This window comes from Physcomitrium patens, chromosome 17 (genome assembly GCF_059467195.1).
Source record: "Physcomitrium patens ecotype Gransden chromosome 17, ASM5946719v1, whole genome shotgun sequence".
Lineage (NCBI taxonomy): Eukaryota > Viridiplantae > Streptophyta > Bryopsida > Funariales > Funariaceae > Physcomitrium > Physcomitrium patens.
Window position 1 is genome coordinate 14,226,706 of NC_143426.1, and position 20,066 is coordinate 14,246,771.

A 20,066-nucleotide genomic window follows, 5' to 3' on the forward strand; every position below is an offset into this window, starting at 1 on the left:
AAATATATATTAAAAAAAAACTAGAATGGCTATTACCAAAAATTAAAAAATTAAAAATCCTTGAAACTAGACTAAAAGTAAGAAAAAAATTGACAAGAGTGAAGCCTTCTTTATAAATATTATCTATCTAAAAGCTATGCGATAATGTGTCAAGGACAAGAACTTAATAAAAATAAATAAACAAGTGAGACTTTTTTCAAAAAAAGATGATAAAATAGAAATAACTAAATATATATAGTAAGAAAGAAACTAGAATGGCTATTGCCAAAAGATAAGAAAACTAGAGATCCTTGAAATTAGACTATAAGCAAGAAAAGAATTGACAAGAGTGAATATGGTTTCACTCTTGTCTCTATATATACTATCTAACTAGGGACTACATGGGAATGTTCTATAGGACCTCCAATATGTGTTGACTTTGTAGGACATATGCCTTGACTTATAAGATAAGTTTTTTTATGTGTGGATTACATAGTTAGTTTGGTCTTTAAGCTAACAATATGTCTGGCACATGGTCAACTTGTTGACCATGTTTTTAATCCAAAAGGTCAATTAAAGATACCTACAAATTCAAAGCAACATCTATAAAGCTTCTAAGAAGCTTTCATAGAAGATATTATAGAATTAACTTGCTTTTACTTACTTCTACTTACTTCTATTTATTTATATAAGTAATTATTAGCTTACATGTATATGTCCATGACATTATTTTCCTTTCTAGGGACAAATTCTATGAGGAGCAATCATCATATGTGGAGAAAATCTATGATGTAACAAATTATATTTGCCACATACTCAGATCTTTGATCTCTTTAAAGATGGTTGATAGGACCTTTCAACCATCGATAGTGTCCTATACTAGGGCAAGAAGACCACCCTATTATCTGATCGTCGTTGAGGCCTTCATAATTTCCTTCAAATAAAATATTTGGAACACTGTTAGGAGTTGTTCCTACCTCTAATAAAATTACCAAACATCGGGAGTCTCTTCTAAGGTCATGATACCAAATGCGTTGTTTCTCGCCATCTATTCAAGGAAAAACATGTCATTTTTGAGGATCTTCATCTCCATTGCATCATCTTGAAGGTTGTAACAATCACAATGTCTCATCCAATAAGTCAACAAACGAAGCTTTTTCAGTTGAATTTGCTGGTTGTTGGTTCTCTATCTCCTTAGCGTCACAACTACAAAGAAGCTACAAACAAGGATTGAAAATAAAATGTTATCTTGTCTAGATCTTGTTTCTTTTATAAAGAAGGTTTTTATCTTAATTTTGATGGATGTTATCAATGAAAAGCTTCCACCACCTTTGTTGTATTTACAAGATTCTTTATTGGCTTTCATGTACATTTATTAATATCATATCCATGCCATTAGACAAGATATTCCAATTTATTTTGGTGTCGCCTTGAATCTAAGACTTCTTTTACTTCAAACTTTTTATTATTTTCTACTTCTATAAGAAGAGGTAGGACTTGTCTTCTTCTTGGTATATCCATTATCTTCTATGGTTCAAGAAGAAACATGTGGAATATTAGATGGATTTTTATTGACTCTGATAGGTGTAAACAATATGCAACTAGATTGATTTGTACAGAAATAAAAAATGGTCCAAGCCTTTGATAGTCCAACTTATCACAAGGACGAGTGGTCTTGATATTATGACGAAGTAACCATACCTTATCATCTATGTGGAATGGTGGTTGTTCTTTTTGATAGACATCCGCATTGATCTTTTATTGTTCTTGAACTTCTTTTAATTACACCTTCATTGTTGTATGTAACTTTGACAAATGATTTGTCAAATCTTTTGTTGCAGGATTATCAACTTTTGAAAAGTCAAAAGTATCAAGTCATAGACGATAACCATAATTGGCAAAGAAAGGTGTTTGTTTTGTAAAAAAATATACCGTATTATTATAAGCAAACTCTGCCAATGGCAAAAGAGTTGTCTAATTATCTTGTTGGTAGTTGATGGTATATCTTAAATATTGTTCTAAAATTTGATTAACACGCTCTGTTTGTCCATCAATTTGAGGATGGAATGTTGAAGATAGTTTTATATCTACTTTTAGAATCTTGAAAAGAGTTCACCAAAATTTTCATACAAACTAAGTTCTCTTATCTAATATAATATCCCTCAATAATCCATGATAGTGATAGATATTGTCAAGAAAGAGCTTAGTTATTTTTTTACCTGTGATAGATTTTGTACATGGTACAAAATATGCCATTTTGGTAAAACGATCTACTATTACAAATATAGAATCATAAGAACTTGAGATTGACAGATCTGTGATGAAATCCATAGAAACAGAGGACCATGGTTGTTCTAGAATAGGTAATGGTTGAAGAAGTCCGTAAGGTTGATGACAAGGAATTTTTGATCTTAAAAAAAATGTCGCATGATTGAATAAAATCTTTTATACCTTTTTACATTTGTGGCCACCAATAATCTTTAGATATTAGTTCCAAAGTTTTATTATACCTAAAATGTCCTACTACTAGAAAGTCATGATGAGCTTGAAGAATACGTAATCAAGTTTCACCTTCTAGAATATATAGGTATTTCTTGAAATATAATAGATTATTCTTGAATTCAAACTTGGAAGTATCATGAGACTTTAAAAGACTTCTCTTAATATCATGAATAAGATGATCAAAAGATATTTTTTATTGAACTTGCTTAATAAAAATTAAATCAATAGTTAGTGTTGATTTCATTGCTCGAAGATGAAGATGCTTCGACTTCAAGAGAATTATCCAGTGTTGATCAAAAACAACATCTCCTTCGTTTGGTACAAGGTAAGATCATTTAGAGAGTACATCTGACAAACCTCATTGTTTTTTTGATCGATAAGTGATCTTGAATTTGAATCTTAACAAAGACATATTCCAATGGACTTGGCAATGATTCAAAAGACATGTTGATATAAAATATTTAAGTTTCTTGTGATCTGTATACATGGTGACTGGACTAAGAGCACCTTCTAGATAATGGTGCCATTCTTGAATTGAATCTATGATTGCAAGAAGTTCTTTGTCATAGATCTCGTAGTTGATCTCGGTTGCTGAAATTTTTTTGGAATGAAAAGCTATTGAATGAATAATCTTGAGGTAGAAATATACTTGGACAAGAGCTAAAAATTATAAATAAAGAGTTCACCTACTATTACAAATAAGATATTACTAGTTAAGAGCTTCTAATTTTTTGTGATCTATTCCCATTTGTGATAATACGGCACTCAAAACAAAGTTTGATGCATCTGTTTCCATAAAAAATGGCTTAAAAAAATTGACGCAATATAAGATTGGTGCAGAAACAAAAGTTGTCTTTAAAGCTTCAAATGCTACTTCCGCTTCTTGTTTCTATTGAAATTTGTCTTTACAAGTCAAACATGTAAGTGGAGCTGCAACTTGAAAAAAGTCTTTGATGAAGATCTGATAATAGTTGACAAATTCTAAAAAATAATAGACATTTTTTACTATTTTTGGAATCTTCCAATCTATAATAGCCTGAACTTTCTTAGGATCCATCATAAGTCTATCATTTGAAATGATATATCTCAAGAAGTTGACTTGAGTAGTATGAAATATACACTTTTTTTTATCTTGGCATAGAGTCTCGCATCTTTTAGTTTTTGTAACACACGACGAATATAAAGTTCATATTCTTCTGTGTTTTTAGAATAGATTAAGATGTTGTTTAGGTAACAGATAATAAAATCATCTAAAAACTCTCAAAAGACATCATTCATTAGATATTGAAATGTTGTTTGTACATTTGTAAGTCCAAAAGGCATGACATTGTATTTGAAATGTCCATACTTTATTCAAAACGTAGTCTTCTATTCATCTCTTTCTTTGATGCATACTAGATTGTATACTCCTCGTAGATCTATTTTTGTATACATCTTAGCTTGATTCAACTGATCAAGGAGTCAAGATATCAAAGGTAGTGGATACCTATTCTTGATGGTGATTTTATTGAATCTTCAATAATCGACACATATCTACACTGATCTATTTTTTTTCTTCACAAATAATATTGGAGCTTGTGTTGGAGATTTGGAATGGCTTATGAAGTTCTTGGCCAGATTTTCTTCAATATACTCCTTGAATTCAGCCAACTCATTTTGTGATAAACTGTAGATTGGTCCAAATGGCAATTGTGTTCCTTCTTGAAGGTCAATTGAGCAGTCATAGGAACGATGTTTTGGAAGAGTATCCGCATTCTTTTTTTCAAATACATCTTGAAAATCTTGATATTGGCTTGGAATGCTATTTGAAGTCTTTCCACTAGTAAAAACAGCTGTGGCATAAATGACACAAGGTGATCATCCTTTTGCAACATGCAAGAAAGCTCTTATACTTATAAATATAAGTTTAGATATACTAGACTTATGACTTTCTACTTGATTAACTATGCTCTTAATTATACTTTCAAAAAAATCAAGACTACGAGAAATCCAATCTATTTTAGGATTATTTTTTTAGCCATGATAAACCTAAAATGATTAGATTAGAAGAAGATCTAATCATATTAAATATTACAAAGCTACTATGACCATTAGTTGCTACTTCTATAAGAAGGTTTTCATGAGTAACATCTCTTGAAGACAATGGACGACCATCTATGATTTCTACATGAACAGATTTAATTTTCTTCACTAAAAATATGATATGTCTTTTAGCAAATTTTTCATCTAAGAAATATGCTAAGGCTCCTGAATCTAACAAGACAGAGGCTTTTTGATGTTTAGGTCCTAAAATAACATTTATTGTAAAATAAGGAGAAGATTCTGAGGAGAAAATAGGACCTTTACTAGGTGTTGTACAAGGTTCCAGCTGCACAGTTTCTATTGTAGCTGGACAAATTTATTTTTTGACATACTATCTTTTTTGATAGTCGTACTTCTCATTTTAGGGTTGCGTTGCTTCTTTGAGTAATATTGAATAGTGTGCTTAAGTTCTCCACAATATAAGTACAATCTTTCTTGATGATGATGAGTCTTTTTTTGCTCAGTAAGAGGTTTGAAACATACTGCATTAATTTGCATATCCTCTACTTTTGAAGGTATATATTGAAGAGATGTTGATGTTGCCATTGAATTATAATAACATTGAGGTCCACTTGTATAGTTCTCAAATCAAAATTCAAAAAGATGATTGTCACACTTCATAGCAAAGTCAATTGCTTGACTCAATGTTTGAGGATCAGATAAGTTGAGTATTAATTTTTTTACCTCATATTATAATTTATAGAGAAATTGGCTGATAAGTGCAGTATCATCCCACTTGATATCAGTTGCAAGTTGTCAAAATTGTAAAGCATACAATGTTACTAATTGATTGCCTTGTTGCAAAATACGGATCTTCTTGGTTGCAACACAAATTGCATCATGTTCTCCATACATGGATCAAAACTCCACCAAAAAAGCCTCTAGATTATCCAATACTAAATCTTGTCATTCAAGAAAAGATAAAAACTATGATAATGCTGAATCTAAAAGAAGCGTATCAATGAATCTAACTTATAATCCTGGAATTGGATAGCATTGAAGCTGAAGTTCAATCACAAGTTGTACTTGATTGATAAATCCTCTAAACTTTAATCTAGTACCGTTAAACTTCTCAAGCAGGACAAATCTTAGTTTTCTAATACTGGAAGGGTGTTCCATCATAAGAGAAGGGACATGATTTGGTGCAGATATTGAAGCAGTTCTAATCATTTCTATATCTTTACTTCTTGCCAATCTTATTGCTCCTTGTGGGGGTAAATTGAGTTGATGCATTGTAAGCATTAACTTCCTCAATTGCTCTTGCATTTGTGCCATTCTACTCTTCATTTCAACAAGTTCTACCATAATAACACTTAAAAAAAAAATGTCTAATATTGCTCAATACAAATAGAAGAGAAGACTTGAGAACAAAGAAAATACTAAGAACAATATTAGTTTAGAAGAGGGTAATCTGCAACTTTTAATACGCTTATGTTTTATCAAGAAAAAGAGATAATCCACTCTTAATCAAAATTAGACAAAGCTCTGATATTATAAATGCATTCCTATCAATTTGTCAACGACAAGAACTTAATAAAAAAAAAAAAATAAGTGAGACTTTTTTCAAAGAAAGATGACAAAATAGAAATAACTAAATATGTATAGTAAGAAAGAAATTGGAATGGCTTCTGGTAAAAGATAAGAAAATTAAAGATCCTTGAAACTAGACTATAAGCAAGAAAGAAGTTAACAAGAGTGAAGAAGACTTTACGCTTGTTTCTATATATACTATCTAACTAGAAGCTACATGGCAATGTTCTATAGGACCTCCAATGTGTGTTGACTTTGTAGGACACATGCCTTGACTTATAAGGCAAGTTTTTTTTATGTGTAGGCTACATAGTTAGCTTGGTCTTCAAACTAACAACATATGTGGTACATGGCCAACTTGTTGACCACGTTTCTAATCCAAAAAGTCAATTAAAGATATCTATTAAATCAAAGTAGCGTCTATAGAAGATATTATAGAATTAACTTACTTTTATCTACTTCTACTTACTTCTATCTATTTATATAAGTAATTACTAGCTTACATGCATAGGTCCATGACACAATGTAATAAATACCTTTGTCAATATTTTATTTATATTATAAATGGTGACTACTAATTAATATTATTTTTATCCTAAATATGATAAAATCTAAGCAAACATAGCATCACCTTACCACAACCATAGTTGTTTGATTTACTTAATAATTATTGAAAGATACATGCCTTCTTTCTTCCACGCATGCCTATACTCTACAATATTAATCTTTTTGGTATAAGTAACAACTTTGCCAAAGTAGTCGACAAAGATTGTTGTACCTTGCTTGTTTTTTTAAAGAAACTAGATGATTGTGTGAATCAAATTGAATTACAAAGTGATATGCTAAAGATGTGGTAGATTAAATTTATTATAGCATTGGTATAAGTATTTGAAAATAATATTTTTATGGTCAAATTAATCTAATATTTGAGATCATAATAAGATTTTGTAGAAGGTTTGAGACAATAATAGCTTGATTTGCATGCATTTGTCAATAATTGTTTGTATCTTGACTTGAGTTGCAAAGTTAGATGGTTTGTTAAATTATAGAGCACCTAATAATTTGGATTTTTTATGTTGTTGCTAGTACAAGTAGAGATGTTGTTAGAATAATAAATAAATATTGTTGTACCTTGCATACTTCTTCCAAAAATTAAACAATTCTATAAGCTCATTTAGGCTAAGAAGTGGTGTGCTAAGCGTATGTTGGATTGGATAGATTGTAGTGTGATGGCAAGTTTATGAAATTAGTTTTTGCAGAACTAAATAGCTATTATTTTGAAGTATTCTATTTTGCAATCTTATTTGTTATTAGAAGTGACAAAGTGGATAGGCTAATGTATTGATTGTGAATTGAAAGTATGTTGTATTAAAAGAAAATAGACTTAGTTTCAAATAGATGTTGAATAAGAATCTAATATAATTAGTTTATTTTTTTAAATAGAGTTTTATTTATTTTAATATTTTATTTATTTATAATATTTAATAAATTCATTATTTTAATCTTACATACTTTTATATATGATTTTTTTGTTATAATTAATTTAATAAGGTCTATACTTTTGTATATTAATAAAATATTATGTGATTAATATATTTTATTATTTTTGTGATTAAGTGAAGAATCTTATTACTTTATTAAAAATATACGTAAACTTAGGTTAAAGAATTGTTTGTAAGTTATACATTAATGGATTTAGAATATGTCATTGATTCTTCATGAAATTATTTGTTGTATAAATAATTATAATTTTTTGACAAAAGGTTGTTTTTTTTGCTTGATGGTTGAATAATGTGGAAGAATGAACATAGATTTAAGTGTAGAAATAATTTTAAATTGGTATAGAGATAAAATGTTTATATTATTTATATTATTTATATTTTTATGTTTTTTTATAATAAATTATAAATTAAAAGAATATAGTGATGAATTAATATAATAAATACTTTTAGGACTAGGTAAAATAAATAATATTATTTTATTTGATAAATATAATACGTAAATTTGTAAATTTATTTTAAAATTATAGATTTAAAAGTACAAGTTAAAATTAAATTAGTAAGGTTAATTAGATAAGAAAAAAGTTAGAAATTATAAAAGTGTGATAGTAAGTCGTTGTAATAATAAGTCATAGTAATTAATGATATTAGATCTATCAAGTATAGATATAATTGTCTAAATAAATAGATGTAGTACATAAAATTTTTAAGTTAAAATTTGAAACTAATGGAATTAATAGAAATTCAGATATAATTGATATTAATAGAAAAATTAATTAATTTTATGATTTATTTTTGTGGAACTAAAATAATATGTAGAAATAATGGTGGTTAAAATTTATATTAATTAAAATTTGTAAGAAGAACTTTTTGGTGTAGTTTGTTAATATATATAAAAGATATAATTTTGTTAGATTTTTTAAAAATTTGAATTGGTTTTTTATTCAATCAAAAAATAATGGATGCATTTAAAGAACTTGTTACAAACATACATACTTATTCTAATAATTACCTATATGATTAGATAGAAGTATGTGAAAATAGATTAATTTCATAATATCTTTCAGAAAAACTTCCTAAAAGCTTAATAGACGTGGTTTTGATTTTATATGTATTTATAGTTGATTGATAGATTAGAAACTTGGTCAACAAGTTAGCTATATGTTACATGTATTGGTAGCTTATGAAATAAGCTAACTATGTGGCATACATATAAAAATCTTGCCTTGTAAGTTAAAACATATATCTTGCAAAGTCAACACATATTGGAGGTCTTATAGAATCTTGCCACATAACTCCTAATTAGATAGTATATATGGAGATAAGAGTGAAGCCTTTTTTACTCTTGTCAACTCCTTTCTTGTTCTTAGTCTAATTTCAAGAGGCTATACTCTTTTTATCTTTGATAATAACTATTCTAGTTTAATATTATATCAATTTTGAGAGATTTTCTAGTTTTTTTGGTTGATACAAGAGTGTATTGATCTTTTAGTTCTTTGAGATTTATGTCCTTGACAAAACTTCATTTTATGATATTATAATTTTAATGTAAATATTTTTTTAATATGTTTGTAGCTTGTTAAAAGATATTTTTAATTATGTATCTAAATTTATAAGATATATTGGTTTAAATAGAAGTTATTTAAAGTTTAGGATTAGTAAGTTTTATATTAAAGTTATAATTTAAAAATAGATTATTAAGATAGATATAAAAAATTTAAGTATTGGTTTTAAAATTATTTAAGATATATGATTTAGTCTTAGAATTATAGATTTTATATGTAAGGTAGAACACAAAAAATTATTACGATAAAAATTGTGTATTTTTTATTTACATCATATATATAGATATATATATATATATATATAGTAATTTTTTTGTATCAATCCAAGTTACATATCTTTGTCAATAAAATAACATTCATTATACCTTATAAATATATCATAGATACCAAATAATTATCTTTAAATATAAAAATATATATAGTATAAATTATATATTTATATATCATAGTAATTACATGCATGATTTATTTTGTCTAAAAATGGTATTATTATATGTATTATTTAAAATTTAATTATTTCTATAAAATATATAATAATTATAAAATAGTGTGTGTATATATATAGAATAAGACTATTTTTTTATTTGGATGAAATATACTACTTAAGTAAATCAAATATTGTGATTTATTTATTTTTATAATATTTTAATTTCAATTTCATATAGTATACATATACTAATATGACTATGTTTGTGTTGTTAATTGAATGATGATATTGCTGATTTATCAAAAATAAATATTAAATAGTAGTAAGTTGATCTAATATAAAAACAAAGCCCATCCACGAGTTCTCATCCACTGGAGGCATGTTCCACGGAACGGTCCTCCACGGGCACCAGCCCGGTTATTTGGAGCCCAGTGGGACTTGCAGAGGGCCTTTGAGTCCGGAGGGGATTGCGCGTCTCCGTATTATTTAGGGTTTGTCGATGGTCCAGGGGTTTGGTGGTGGCCGCCGCAGCTTGTGGCACTGCGCGGTGTTCAGAGGCGGAGGGAAATTTCTCTGTGGGATCTTTACGTCGGAGGAGAGAGATTCACCAATACGTGGCTTGGCACTGTCGGAGGTTGCGGAGTTTTGGTTCGTTGTACGGTTCACAGTGGTTGCTGCATCAGGGCATGCGTTAGGGTATGTATTAGGTTTCGAGGGGCTTGCATGTTGCGTTGCGTGGCTTTCGGTGTTCCCACGCGTATCATGATTGTTGAGATACCTCACTTCTCCTTTCCATTTTCAGTGTGGGATAGCCATAAATCATTGATTTTGTGCCCCTGTAACCTGTATTAGTTTATTTCTCCTCTAGGTGTCTTGTCGGGCTGTAGTGTCAAGCCCCCGTGGTTTGAGGAGCATGAGCGTTGTGTGAAAGGTGATTTCGTGTCTGCACGACTGATTCGTTTCCTGTGCCGGAGAGGGTCCAGCCTGGCTTGAATGGAAGTCGCGAAGTACTTTTTGGTGGAGAGCACTTGAGGCGCTCGAGGTTTTGCCGTATTCTTCAATGCCTGGTGCATGTGTATTTGAGAAGCGGCGCTGAGCGAGTCGTGGTGGAACGTTTGCGGACAATCTGAACTATGAGATGTGATTTTCTTCAAACCTGATTGTGAAACGGCAATCTTACTTGTCATCCTTGCCTTGGCGGCAGATAGTTGAACTGCAATTTAACAGCCCCTTCGGTATCCTCTACGACAAAAGTTATGGAGAGTGACTTGTGTACTTGGTGTGTTATTGGTATATTCTTCAACGCTTGGTGCATGTGTATTTGAGGAGCGGCGCTGTGCGAGTCGTGGTGGATCATTTGCGGACAATCTGAACGATGAGATGTGTTTTTCTTAAAACCTGATTGAGAAACGGCAATCTTACTTGTCATCCTTGCGTCGGCGGCAGTTTGTTGAATTGCAATTTAACTTCTTTCGGTATTCACTGTAACAAAAGTTCTCTAGAGTGACTTGTGTACTTTGTTACATAGATATTTTAAATGTTTGAACTTTGCATCTTGTTGGTAGATTATTTCATTTTTGTGTAAAAGTTTTAGGTAGATTTCTTTAAGTAGAAGTAATTTAAGGTTTTGATGTTTGACATAGGATTAGTAATTTTTAACATAGGTTGAAATGAGATTATTTAAAATATGTACATAAATTAAGTGATGGTTTGGTTTTAGAAGTATAGATTCATTTTGTTGGATAAAAAAATGGTATGGTATGTGGAACAATTCATATAAAAGAGTTTGAGAAGATTTTTTGAAATTCTAAATACATCTAACATGTTTTCTACATGTGGTGAGAAGGTGAAATTGATTTTATTAGTTTACAAAATCAAGATGGGATATCTTTTGGAATTATTCAAGAAATGTATATATATGGTTTGGAGTTATTTACATGGTCTCTTCATGTCAAGATCTTCAAGCACCATGGAACAATATGAAGAAATATCAAACATGCAAGGTATTTGTGGAGATACTTGGGAAGGTTCTAAAGTTTACATTGGAGCATTCAAGGTTTTATTGAAGAAAAAGTACATGTTGAATAGAAACCAATGTACTAATTTGTGCAAGAAAATTGAAAATGTTACAAAGATTTTTGACCACCTAATAACTTGCACCAATGATAAATTAGAGTTTGAACTTCTATTAAGTGAGCTATTTTTTATATTGAATAAATCTTACTCTCTAATAAAGAAATGTGGAAAACCAAATTGGTGTGAAGAAGCTCTATTCCAATTCAACAATAAAGAGACTTTTAGAGAACTAATTTTGGATTTAAAATGTTGTTGTGATATTGCAAGTGATATGCTTTCAAAGCATAATTCCTACAAATTTGAAGACATTATATTTGATACTTTTGATGTTCCAACATATCAAGAAGTAGAAGATGATATTATATTATTACATGAGAGATTGAACCATGCAAGTGAAGAAGAAGATTTTGAATATCATGCATTAGCAAAGGATCTATTACGAAGATGCAAAGACTTGTATCACATTGAGATTGGAGAATTGGATGCTTTGAATTTTTCAACAGATATGACAAGTCTTGAAATCATAGAATGTGTGAAGGAAAAATCTGGATCTTTTGGAGAAGTTTACAAATCCAAGTGGTTGGGACTTTTGTGTGCAACTAAAAAAATGGATGTTGCATTTGCTAAGTTGTTCATCAAAGAAGTGAATATTCTAACAAGTGTAAGCCATCCAAATTTGATAACATATTATTTTGCAATGAAAGGTAGTGCTAATGGAAGTGTTGAAGCTTTTGAAACAAAAGACAAAAAAGAATATTTGTATATTGGAATGGAATTGATGCAAAACAATTTGAGCAATATGTTGGAAGAAGAGAAAGAAGTATCTTATATTTTTCTTATTGACATCATGCATCAAATTGCAAAAGGAATGTGTTACTTGCATGACATGCACATTGCACATCGTGATCTAAAGCCTGAGAATATTTTGGTTAATATTGTGGAATCAAAGATTATGAATAAGATTGTTCGACATGTTATTGTGAAAGTGATTGATTTTGGAATGTCCAAGTTTGAAGTTGGAAGAAATTCAGTAGCCACAGAGAATAATTACATTTATGGTAGTCTTAAATATACGGCTCCAGAGGCACTAAAAAATAAATTTCAAACAATGGCAATGTGTCCTTTTGAAGCTGATGTTTACTCATTTGCAATGATATGTTCTAAGATTCTTTCAAAGAAAGATCCATTTCATGATGTTCATGACCCAAAAAGAATATTAGAAAGAATTGAAAAAGGTGAAAGACCAAAGCTACCTTCAAATTGTGATGACTTGATGGAGCTTATTAGAGAATGTTGGAGGTTGAATCCTTTGCATCGGCCAAAGTTTGCAAGCATTTGTGAAAGATTGAACTCACTAAAATGTAAGTTTTTAGTTGGAATGAATGTGTCAAACGCACCATATTTTGGAGTATCAAAGAACAACTACCATCAAAATGACGAATTGCAACAAACACTCTATCAATTGCCAAAGGTAAGACTTGTACAAAAAGTTATTGAAAGTATGTAATGAATTTATTAGATTGCTTAAATTTTGTATTGGCACATACTCTTATATGCTTATAGTGAGGATTAGATGCCTTTTCAAGAGTATTAGTTAATAAAACTAGATTAGAATAAAAAAAACTATTATTATGATTATTATTATTATTATTATTCTTTTGTTAATATATGGTTGAATTTCTAATTGTAGGTTGATTTGCTTGACGAAGATACATTTGGTAGAGAACATTATTTATCTCGAATAAAAAAAGAATGTGTAAATAAAATGAAGGTATTGTGTCTTGTTGGAATGGGTGGAATAGGCAAGACCACATTAGCAAAGGCTATATTGGCTACTGTAAAAGACATATATGATGCATCATGCTTTGTTGAGTGCATTGAAAATGATGTTGATTGCTTCACAACTTCTTGCAATATTTTAGAACAATTTAAAGTCAAATCAAAACCAAAGGATGTTGAAGAAGCTCAAAAAATGTTGAAATCATTCTTGATGAAGAACAAAACCATCTTTGTATTTGACAATGTGAAGAATCAAAGTCAAATTGAAGATGTTGTGCCTATAGATGACATATATGCTAGCAATGGTAGCACATTGGTTTTAACCACTCGAGATTCAAAAGCAATAGAGTATTGTGGTGAAGAAGTTTGTATAATAAATATTGAAGAACTTGATGAAGAAACAAGTATGAAGTTATTTATCACTCATTCTTGTGGCCAAGAAAATTTGCCAAATGAATTAGTTGAAGTTGGAGAAAAGATTGTAAGAGCTTGCCATGGTCTACCATTGAGTCTAAAAGTTATGGGAGCATTTTTGAGAGAGAACAAGAGATTGAGATGTTGGGAGCGAGCTCTACAAAAGTTGAAAAGAGGAAGAGAGTTGGATGGAAATGAAAACAATAGTAACTACAAGATTTGGAAGATATTAAAAGTAAGCTTTGACAATTTGAAAGATGAAGAGAAGAAAATATTTTTGGACATATGTTGTTTTTTTAGTAGTGATGTGTATCCACAAGGCATGTCAAAAGAAAGAGCATTGCGAATGTGGGCTAATAGTCAAAAAGAAATATTTGAACAAGATATGGAAGTTATGTTAGATACATTGATTTACCAATCATTGGTAAAAGTAGACAAAGATAAAATTATAAGAATACATGATCAGCTACAAGACATGGGAAGAAACATTGTTGAGAAAGAAATGGAGTATAAATACACACGAATGTGGAATTTGAATGTAGATCTATTTTATGGATTTTCAAACAAGGTAATTTTATGTAACTATTATCCTAATTGCATGCATAAAACTAATAATAGCATTAGAAAAGAATGAACAATTAAAAATTAGAGGTTTTTTACTTGTATGTTATGTTATTTATATTATGTATTTTAGATGTATATTGAAGTGAAGTTATTATGCTTAAATATGAATCTTGTATTATAAATAGATTTGTATGTGCATTAAAAATGTCATTAATGCAAAAATTATAATCTAATTGTGTATTTAATTGTGTTGGTTTTTAGTTGGAGGGATTATTTTACAACAACATACACAAAAATATTATAAGTGAATTAAGAAGTGATTCTTTTTCATCACTTCAATTTTTAAGTTGTACTATTGGTGATTTTGCACCCAATATTGTTATAAGAATAATAAGCATATTTTTTGTGTTGATAAAACATTCTCTTAGTTTAAAATGTTTTCTATTAGATATGCCTGAAGAAAAAAAATTACCAAGAGAATCAACAAACAAAGCATTGCAAATGCTTCATGACATAAATGTTTGGAAAAAGTTGGAGAGTTTAAATATCTTACAATTGAGAAATTGTTCATTTATAGAAACATTTCCACATTCAATTTTTAGAATACCTACACTATTAGAACTTGACTTAGAAGGATGCTCAAACTTAACCATGGTAAAAAATGATTTGCAATATATGACTTCTTTGAAGATACTTAATTTGAAAGATTGTAAACAATTACATTCATTGCCAACATCAAAAAGAAATCTTCTCTATTTGAAAAAATTCAATATAAGTGGGTGTTCCAACTTGACATCATTGCCAAATGAATTGGCCAACCTCACATCTTTGACTACCTTGAACATAAGTTACTGCTCAAGCTTGACATCATTGCCAAATGAATTGGGCAACCTCACATCTTTGACTACCTTATATATGGGGAGGTGCTCAAGCTTGACATCATTGCCAAATGAATTGGGCAACCTCACATCTTTGACTACCTTGAATATAAGTGGTTGCACAAGCTTGATATCATTGCCAAATGAACTGGGCAACCTCACATCTTTGACTACCTTGGATATTAGTTACTGCTCAAGCTTGACATCATTCCCAAATGAATTGGGCAACCTCACATCTTTGACTACCTTGAATATAAATGAATGCTCAAGCTTGACATCATTGCCAAATGAATTGGGCAACCTCACATCTTTGACTACCTTAAATATAAGCGGGTGTTCACGCTTGATATCATTGCCAAATGAATTAGGCAACCTCACATCTTTATCTACCTTTAATATAAGTTTCTGCTCAAGCTTGACATCATTGCCAAATGAATTGGGCAACCTCACATCTTTGACTACCTTGAATATGTGGGGGTGCTCAAGCTTGACATCATTGCAAAATGAATTGGGCAACCTCACATCCTTAACTACCTTTAATATAAGTTACTGCTCAAGCTTGACATCATTGCCAAATGAATTGGGCAACCTCACATTTTGACTACCTTGAATATGAGATATTGCTCAAGCTTGACATCATTGCCAAATGAATTGGGCAACCTCACATCTTTGACTACCTTATATATGGGGAGGTGCTCAAGCTTGACATCATTGCCAAATGAATTGGGCAACCTCACATCTTTGACTACCTTGAATATAAGTGGTTGCACAAGCTTGACATCATTGCCAAATGAACTGGGCAACCTCACATCTTTGACTACCTTGGTTATTAGTTACTGCTCAAGCTTGACATCATTCCCAAATGAATTGGGCAACCTCACATCTTTGACTACCTTGAATATAAATGAATGCTCAAGCTTGACATCATTGCCAAATGAATTGGGCAACCTCACATCTTTGACTACCTTAAATATAAGCGGGTGTTCACGCTTGATATCATTGCCAAATGAATTAGGCAACCTCACATCTTTATCTACCTTTAATATAAGTTTCTGCTCAAGCTTGACATCATTGCCAAATGAATTGGGCAACCTCACATCTTTGACTACCTTGAATATGTGGGGGTGCTCAAGCTTGACATCATTGCCAAATAAATTGGGCAATCTCACATCTTTGACTACCTTGAATATGAGATAATGCTCAAGCTTGACATCATTGCCAAATGAATTGGGCAACCTCACATCTTTGACTACCTTATATATGTGGAGGTGCTCAAGCTTGACATCATTGCCAAATGAATTGGGCAACATCACATCTTTGACTACCTTGAATATGAGATACTGCTCAAGCTTGACATCATTGCCAAATAAATTGGGCAACCTCACATCTTTAACTACCTTGAATATGAGATACTGCTCAAGCTTGACATCATTGCCAAATGAATTGGGCAACATCACATCTTTGACTACCTTGAATATGAGATACTGCTCAAGCTTGACATCATTGCCAAATGAATTGGGCAACCTCACATCTTTGACTACCTTGAATATGACATATTGCTCAAGCTTGACATCATTGCCAAATGAATTGGGCAAACCTCACATCTTTATCTACATTTAATATAAGTTACTTCTCAAGCTTGACATCATTGCCAAATGAATTGGGCAACCTCTCATCTTTGACTACCTTTAATATAAGTTACTGCTCAAGCTTGACATCATTGCCAAATGAATTGGGCAACCCTCACATCTTTATCTACCTTTAATATAGGTTACTGCTCAAGCTTGACATCATTGCCAAATGAATTGGGCAACCCTCACATCTTTATCTACCTTTAATATTAGTAACTGCTCAAGCTTGACATCATTGCCAAATGAATTGGGCAACCCTCACATCTTTATCTACCTTTAATATAAGTTACTGCTCAAGCTTGACATCATTGCCAAATGAATTGGGCAACCTCACATCTTTGACTACCTTGAATATGAGATATTGCTCAAGCTTGACATCATTGCCAAATGAATTGGGCAACCTCACATCTTTGACTACCTTGAATATGAGATACTGCTCAAGCTTGACATCATTGCCAAATGAATTGAGCAACCTCACATCTTTGATTGAATTTGATATAAGTGATTGCTCAAGCTAGACATCATTGCCGAATGAATTGAGCATCCTCACATCTTTGACTACTTTATATATGTGGAGGTGCTCAAGCTTGACATCATTGCAGAATGAATTGGGCAACATCACATCTTTGACTACCTTGAATATGAGATACTGCTCAAGCTTGACATCATTGCCAAATGAATTGGGCAACCTCACATCTTTATCTACCTTTAATATAAGTGACTCCTCAAGCTTGACATCATTGCCAAATGAATTGGGCAACCTCACATCTTTGACTACCTTGAATATGAGTTACTGCTCAAGCTTGACATCATTGCCAAATGAATTAGGCAACCTCACATCTTTGATTGATTTTGATATAAGTGATTGCTCAAGCTTGACATCATTGCCGAATGAATTGGGCAACATCACATCTTTGACTACCTTGAATATGAGATACTGCTCAAGCTTGACATCATTGCCAAATGAATTGGGCAACCTCACATCTTTATCTACCTTTAATATAAGTTACTGCTCAAGCTTGACATCATTGCCAAATGAATTGGGCAACCTCACATCTTTGATTGAATTTGATATAAGTGATTGCTCAAGCTAGACATCATTGCCGAATGAATTGAGCATCCTCACATCTTTGACTACTTTATATATGTGGAGGTGCTCAAGCTTGACATCATTGCAGAATGAATTGGGCAACATCACATCTTTGACTACCTTGAATATGAGATACTGCTCAAGCTTGACATCATTGCCAAATGAATTGGGCAACCTCACATCTTTATCTACCTTTAATATAAGTGACTCCTCAAGCTTGACATCATTGCCAAATGAATTGGGCAACCTCACATCTTTGACTACCTTGAATATGAGATACTGCTCAAACTTGACATCATTGCCAAATGAATTGGGCAACCTCACATCTTTGATTGATTTTGATATAAGTGATTGCTCAAGCTTGACATCATTGCCAAATGAATTGGGCAACCTCACATCTTTGACTACCTGAAATATAAGACGGTGTTCACGCTTGATATCATTGCCAAATGAATTGGGCAACCTCACATCTTTATCTACCTTTAATATAACTTACTGCTCAAGCTTGACATCATTGCCAAATGAATTGAGCAACCTTACATCTTTGACTATCTTGAATATGAGATACTGCTCAAGCTTGACATCATTGCCAAATGAATTGAGCAACCTCACATCTTTGACTACCTTGAATATGAGATACTGCTCAAGCTTGACATCATTGCCAAATGAATTGGGCAACCTCACATCTTTAACTACCTTGAATATGTGGGGGTGCTCAAGCTTGACATCATTGCCAAATAAATTGGGCAATCTCACATCTTTGACTACCTTGAATATGAGATAATGCTCAAGCTTGACATCATTGCCAAATGAATTGGGCAACCTCACATCTTTGACTACCTTATATATGTGGAGGTGCTCAAGCTTGACATCATTGCCAAATGAATTGGGCAACATCACATCTTTGACTACCTTGAATATGAGATACTGCTCAAGCTTGACATCATTGCCAAATAAATTGGGCAACCTCACATCTTTGACTACCTTGAATATGAGATACTGCTCAAGCTTGACATCATTGCCAAATGAATTGGGCAACATCACATCTTTGACTACCTTGAATATGAGATACTGCTCAAGCTTGACATCATTGCCAAATGAATTGGGCAACCTCACATCTTTGACTACCTTGAATATGACATATTGCTCAAGCTTGACATCATTGCCAAATGAATTGGGCAAACCTCACATCTTTATCTACATTTAATATAAGTTACTTCTCAAGCTTGACATCATTGCCAAATGAATTGGGCAACCTCTCATCTTTGACTACCTTTAATATAAGTTACTGCTCAAGCTTGACATCATTGCCAAATGAATTGGGCAACCCTCACATCTTTATCTACCTTTAATATAGGTTACTGCTCAAGCTTGACATCATTGCCAAATGAATTGGGCAACCCTCACATCTTTATCTACCTTTAATATTAGTAACTGCTCAAGCTTGACATCATTGCCAAATGAATTGGGCAACCCTCACATCTTTATCTACCTTTAATATAAGTTACTGCTCAAGCTTGACATCATTGCCAAATGAATTGGGCAACCTCACATCTTTGACTACCTTGAATATGAGATATTGCTCAAGCTTGACATCATTGCCAAATGAATTGGGCAACCTCACATCTTTGACTACCTTGAATATGAGATACTGCTCAAGCTTGACATCATTGCCAAATGAATTGAGCAACCTCACATCTTTGATTGAATTTGATATAAGTGATTGCTCAAGCTAGACATCATTGCCGAATGAATTGAGCATCCTCACATCTTTGACTACTTTATATATGTGGAGGTGCTCAAGCTTGACATCATTGCAGAATGAATTGGGCAACATCACATCTTTGACTACCTTGAATATGAGATACTGCTCAAGCTTGACATCATTGCCAAATGAATTGGGCAACCTCACATCTTTATCTACCTTTAATATAAGTGACTCCTCAAGCTTGACATCATTGCCAAATGAATTGGGCAACCTCACATCTTTGACTACCTTGAATATGAGATACTGCTCAAGCTTGACATCATTGCCAAATGAATTAGGCAA

At 31.6% G+C, this 20,066-nt stretch overlaps 1 protein-coding gene across 4 annotated transcripts; it reads left to right on the forward strand.

Moving 5' to 3' along the window:
- Window positions 1-9,897: 9,897 nt before the first annotated feature.
- LOC112294297 (uncharacterized) lies at window positions 9,898-17,318 on the forward strand. Of its 4 annotated transcripts, XM_090243866.1 has the most exons (6): window positions 9,898-10,280; window positions 10,568-11,059; window positions 11,431-11,587; window positions 11,928-13,131; window positions 13,351-14,421; window positions 14,679-17,318. In XM_090243866.1, exons 4-6 carry the CDS (start codon window positions 11,932-11,934, stop codon window positions 15,894-15,896), a joined length of 3,489 nt encoding a protein of 1,162 aa, XP_090099992.1. In that variant the 5' UTR covers window positions 9,898-10,280; window positions 10,568-11,059; window positions 11,431-11,587; window positions 11,928-11,931; the 3' UTR covers window positions 15,897-17,318. The 4 variants fall into 4 exon arrangements, with proteins under 4 accessions (XP_090099992.1, XP_073396595.2, XP_090099993.1 ...); XM_024544588.3 differs by having other exon boundaries at window positions 9,917-10,280; window positions 11,431-13,131; XM_073540494.2 differs by having other exon boundaries at window positions 9,912-10,280; window positions 10,568-13,131.
- The last annotated feature ends 2,748 nt before the right edge of the window (window positions 17,319-20,066 follow it).

Bases quoted from the DNA above. Each gene is read 5' to 3' on its own strand.
- LOC112294297 (XM_073540494.2), top strand. From the start codon at position 11,407: ATGTTTTCTACATGTGGTGAGAAGGTGAAATTGATTTTATTAGTTTAC. The intron at 13,132-13,350 runs GTAAGACTTGTA...TTCTAATTGTAG, and splicing joins CACTCTATCAATTGCCAAAG to GTTGATTTGCTTGACGAAGA. The intron at 14,422-14,678 runs GTAATTTTATGT...GTTGGTTTTTAG, and splicing joins TTTATGGATTTTCAAACAAG to TTGGAGGGATTATTTTACAA.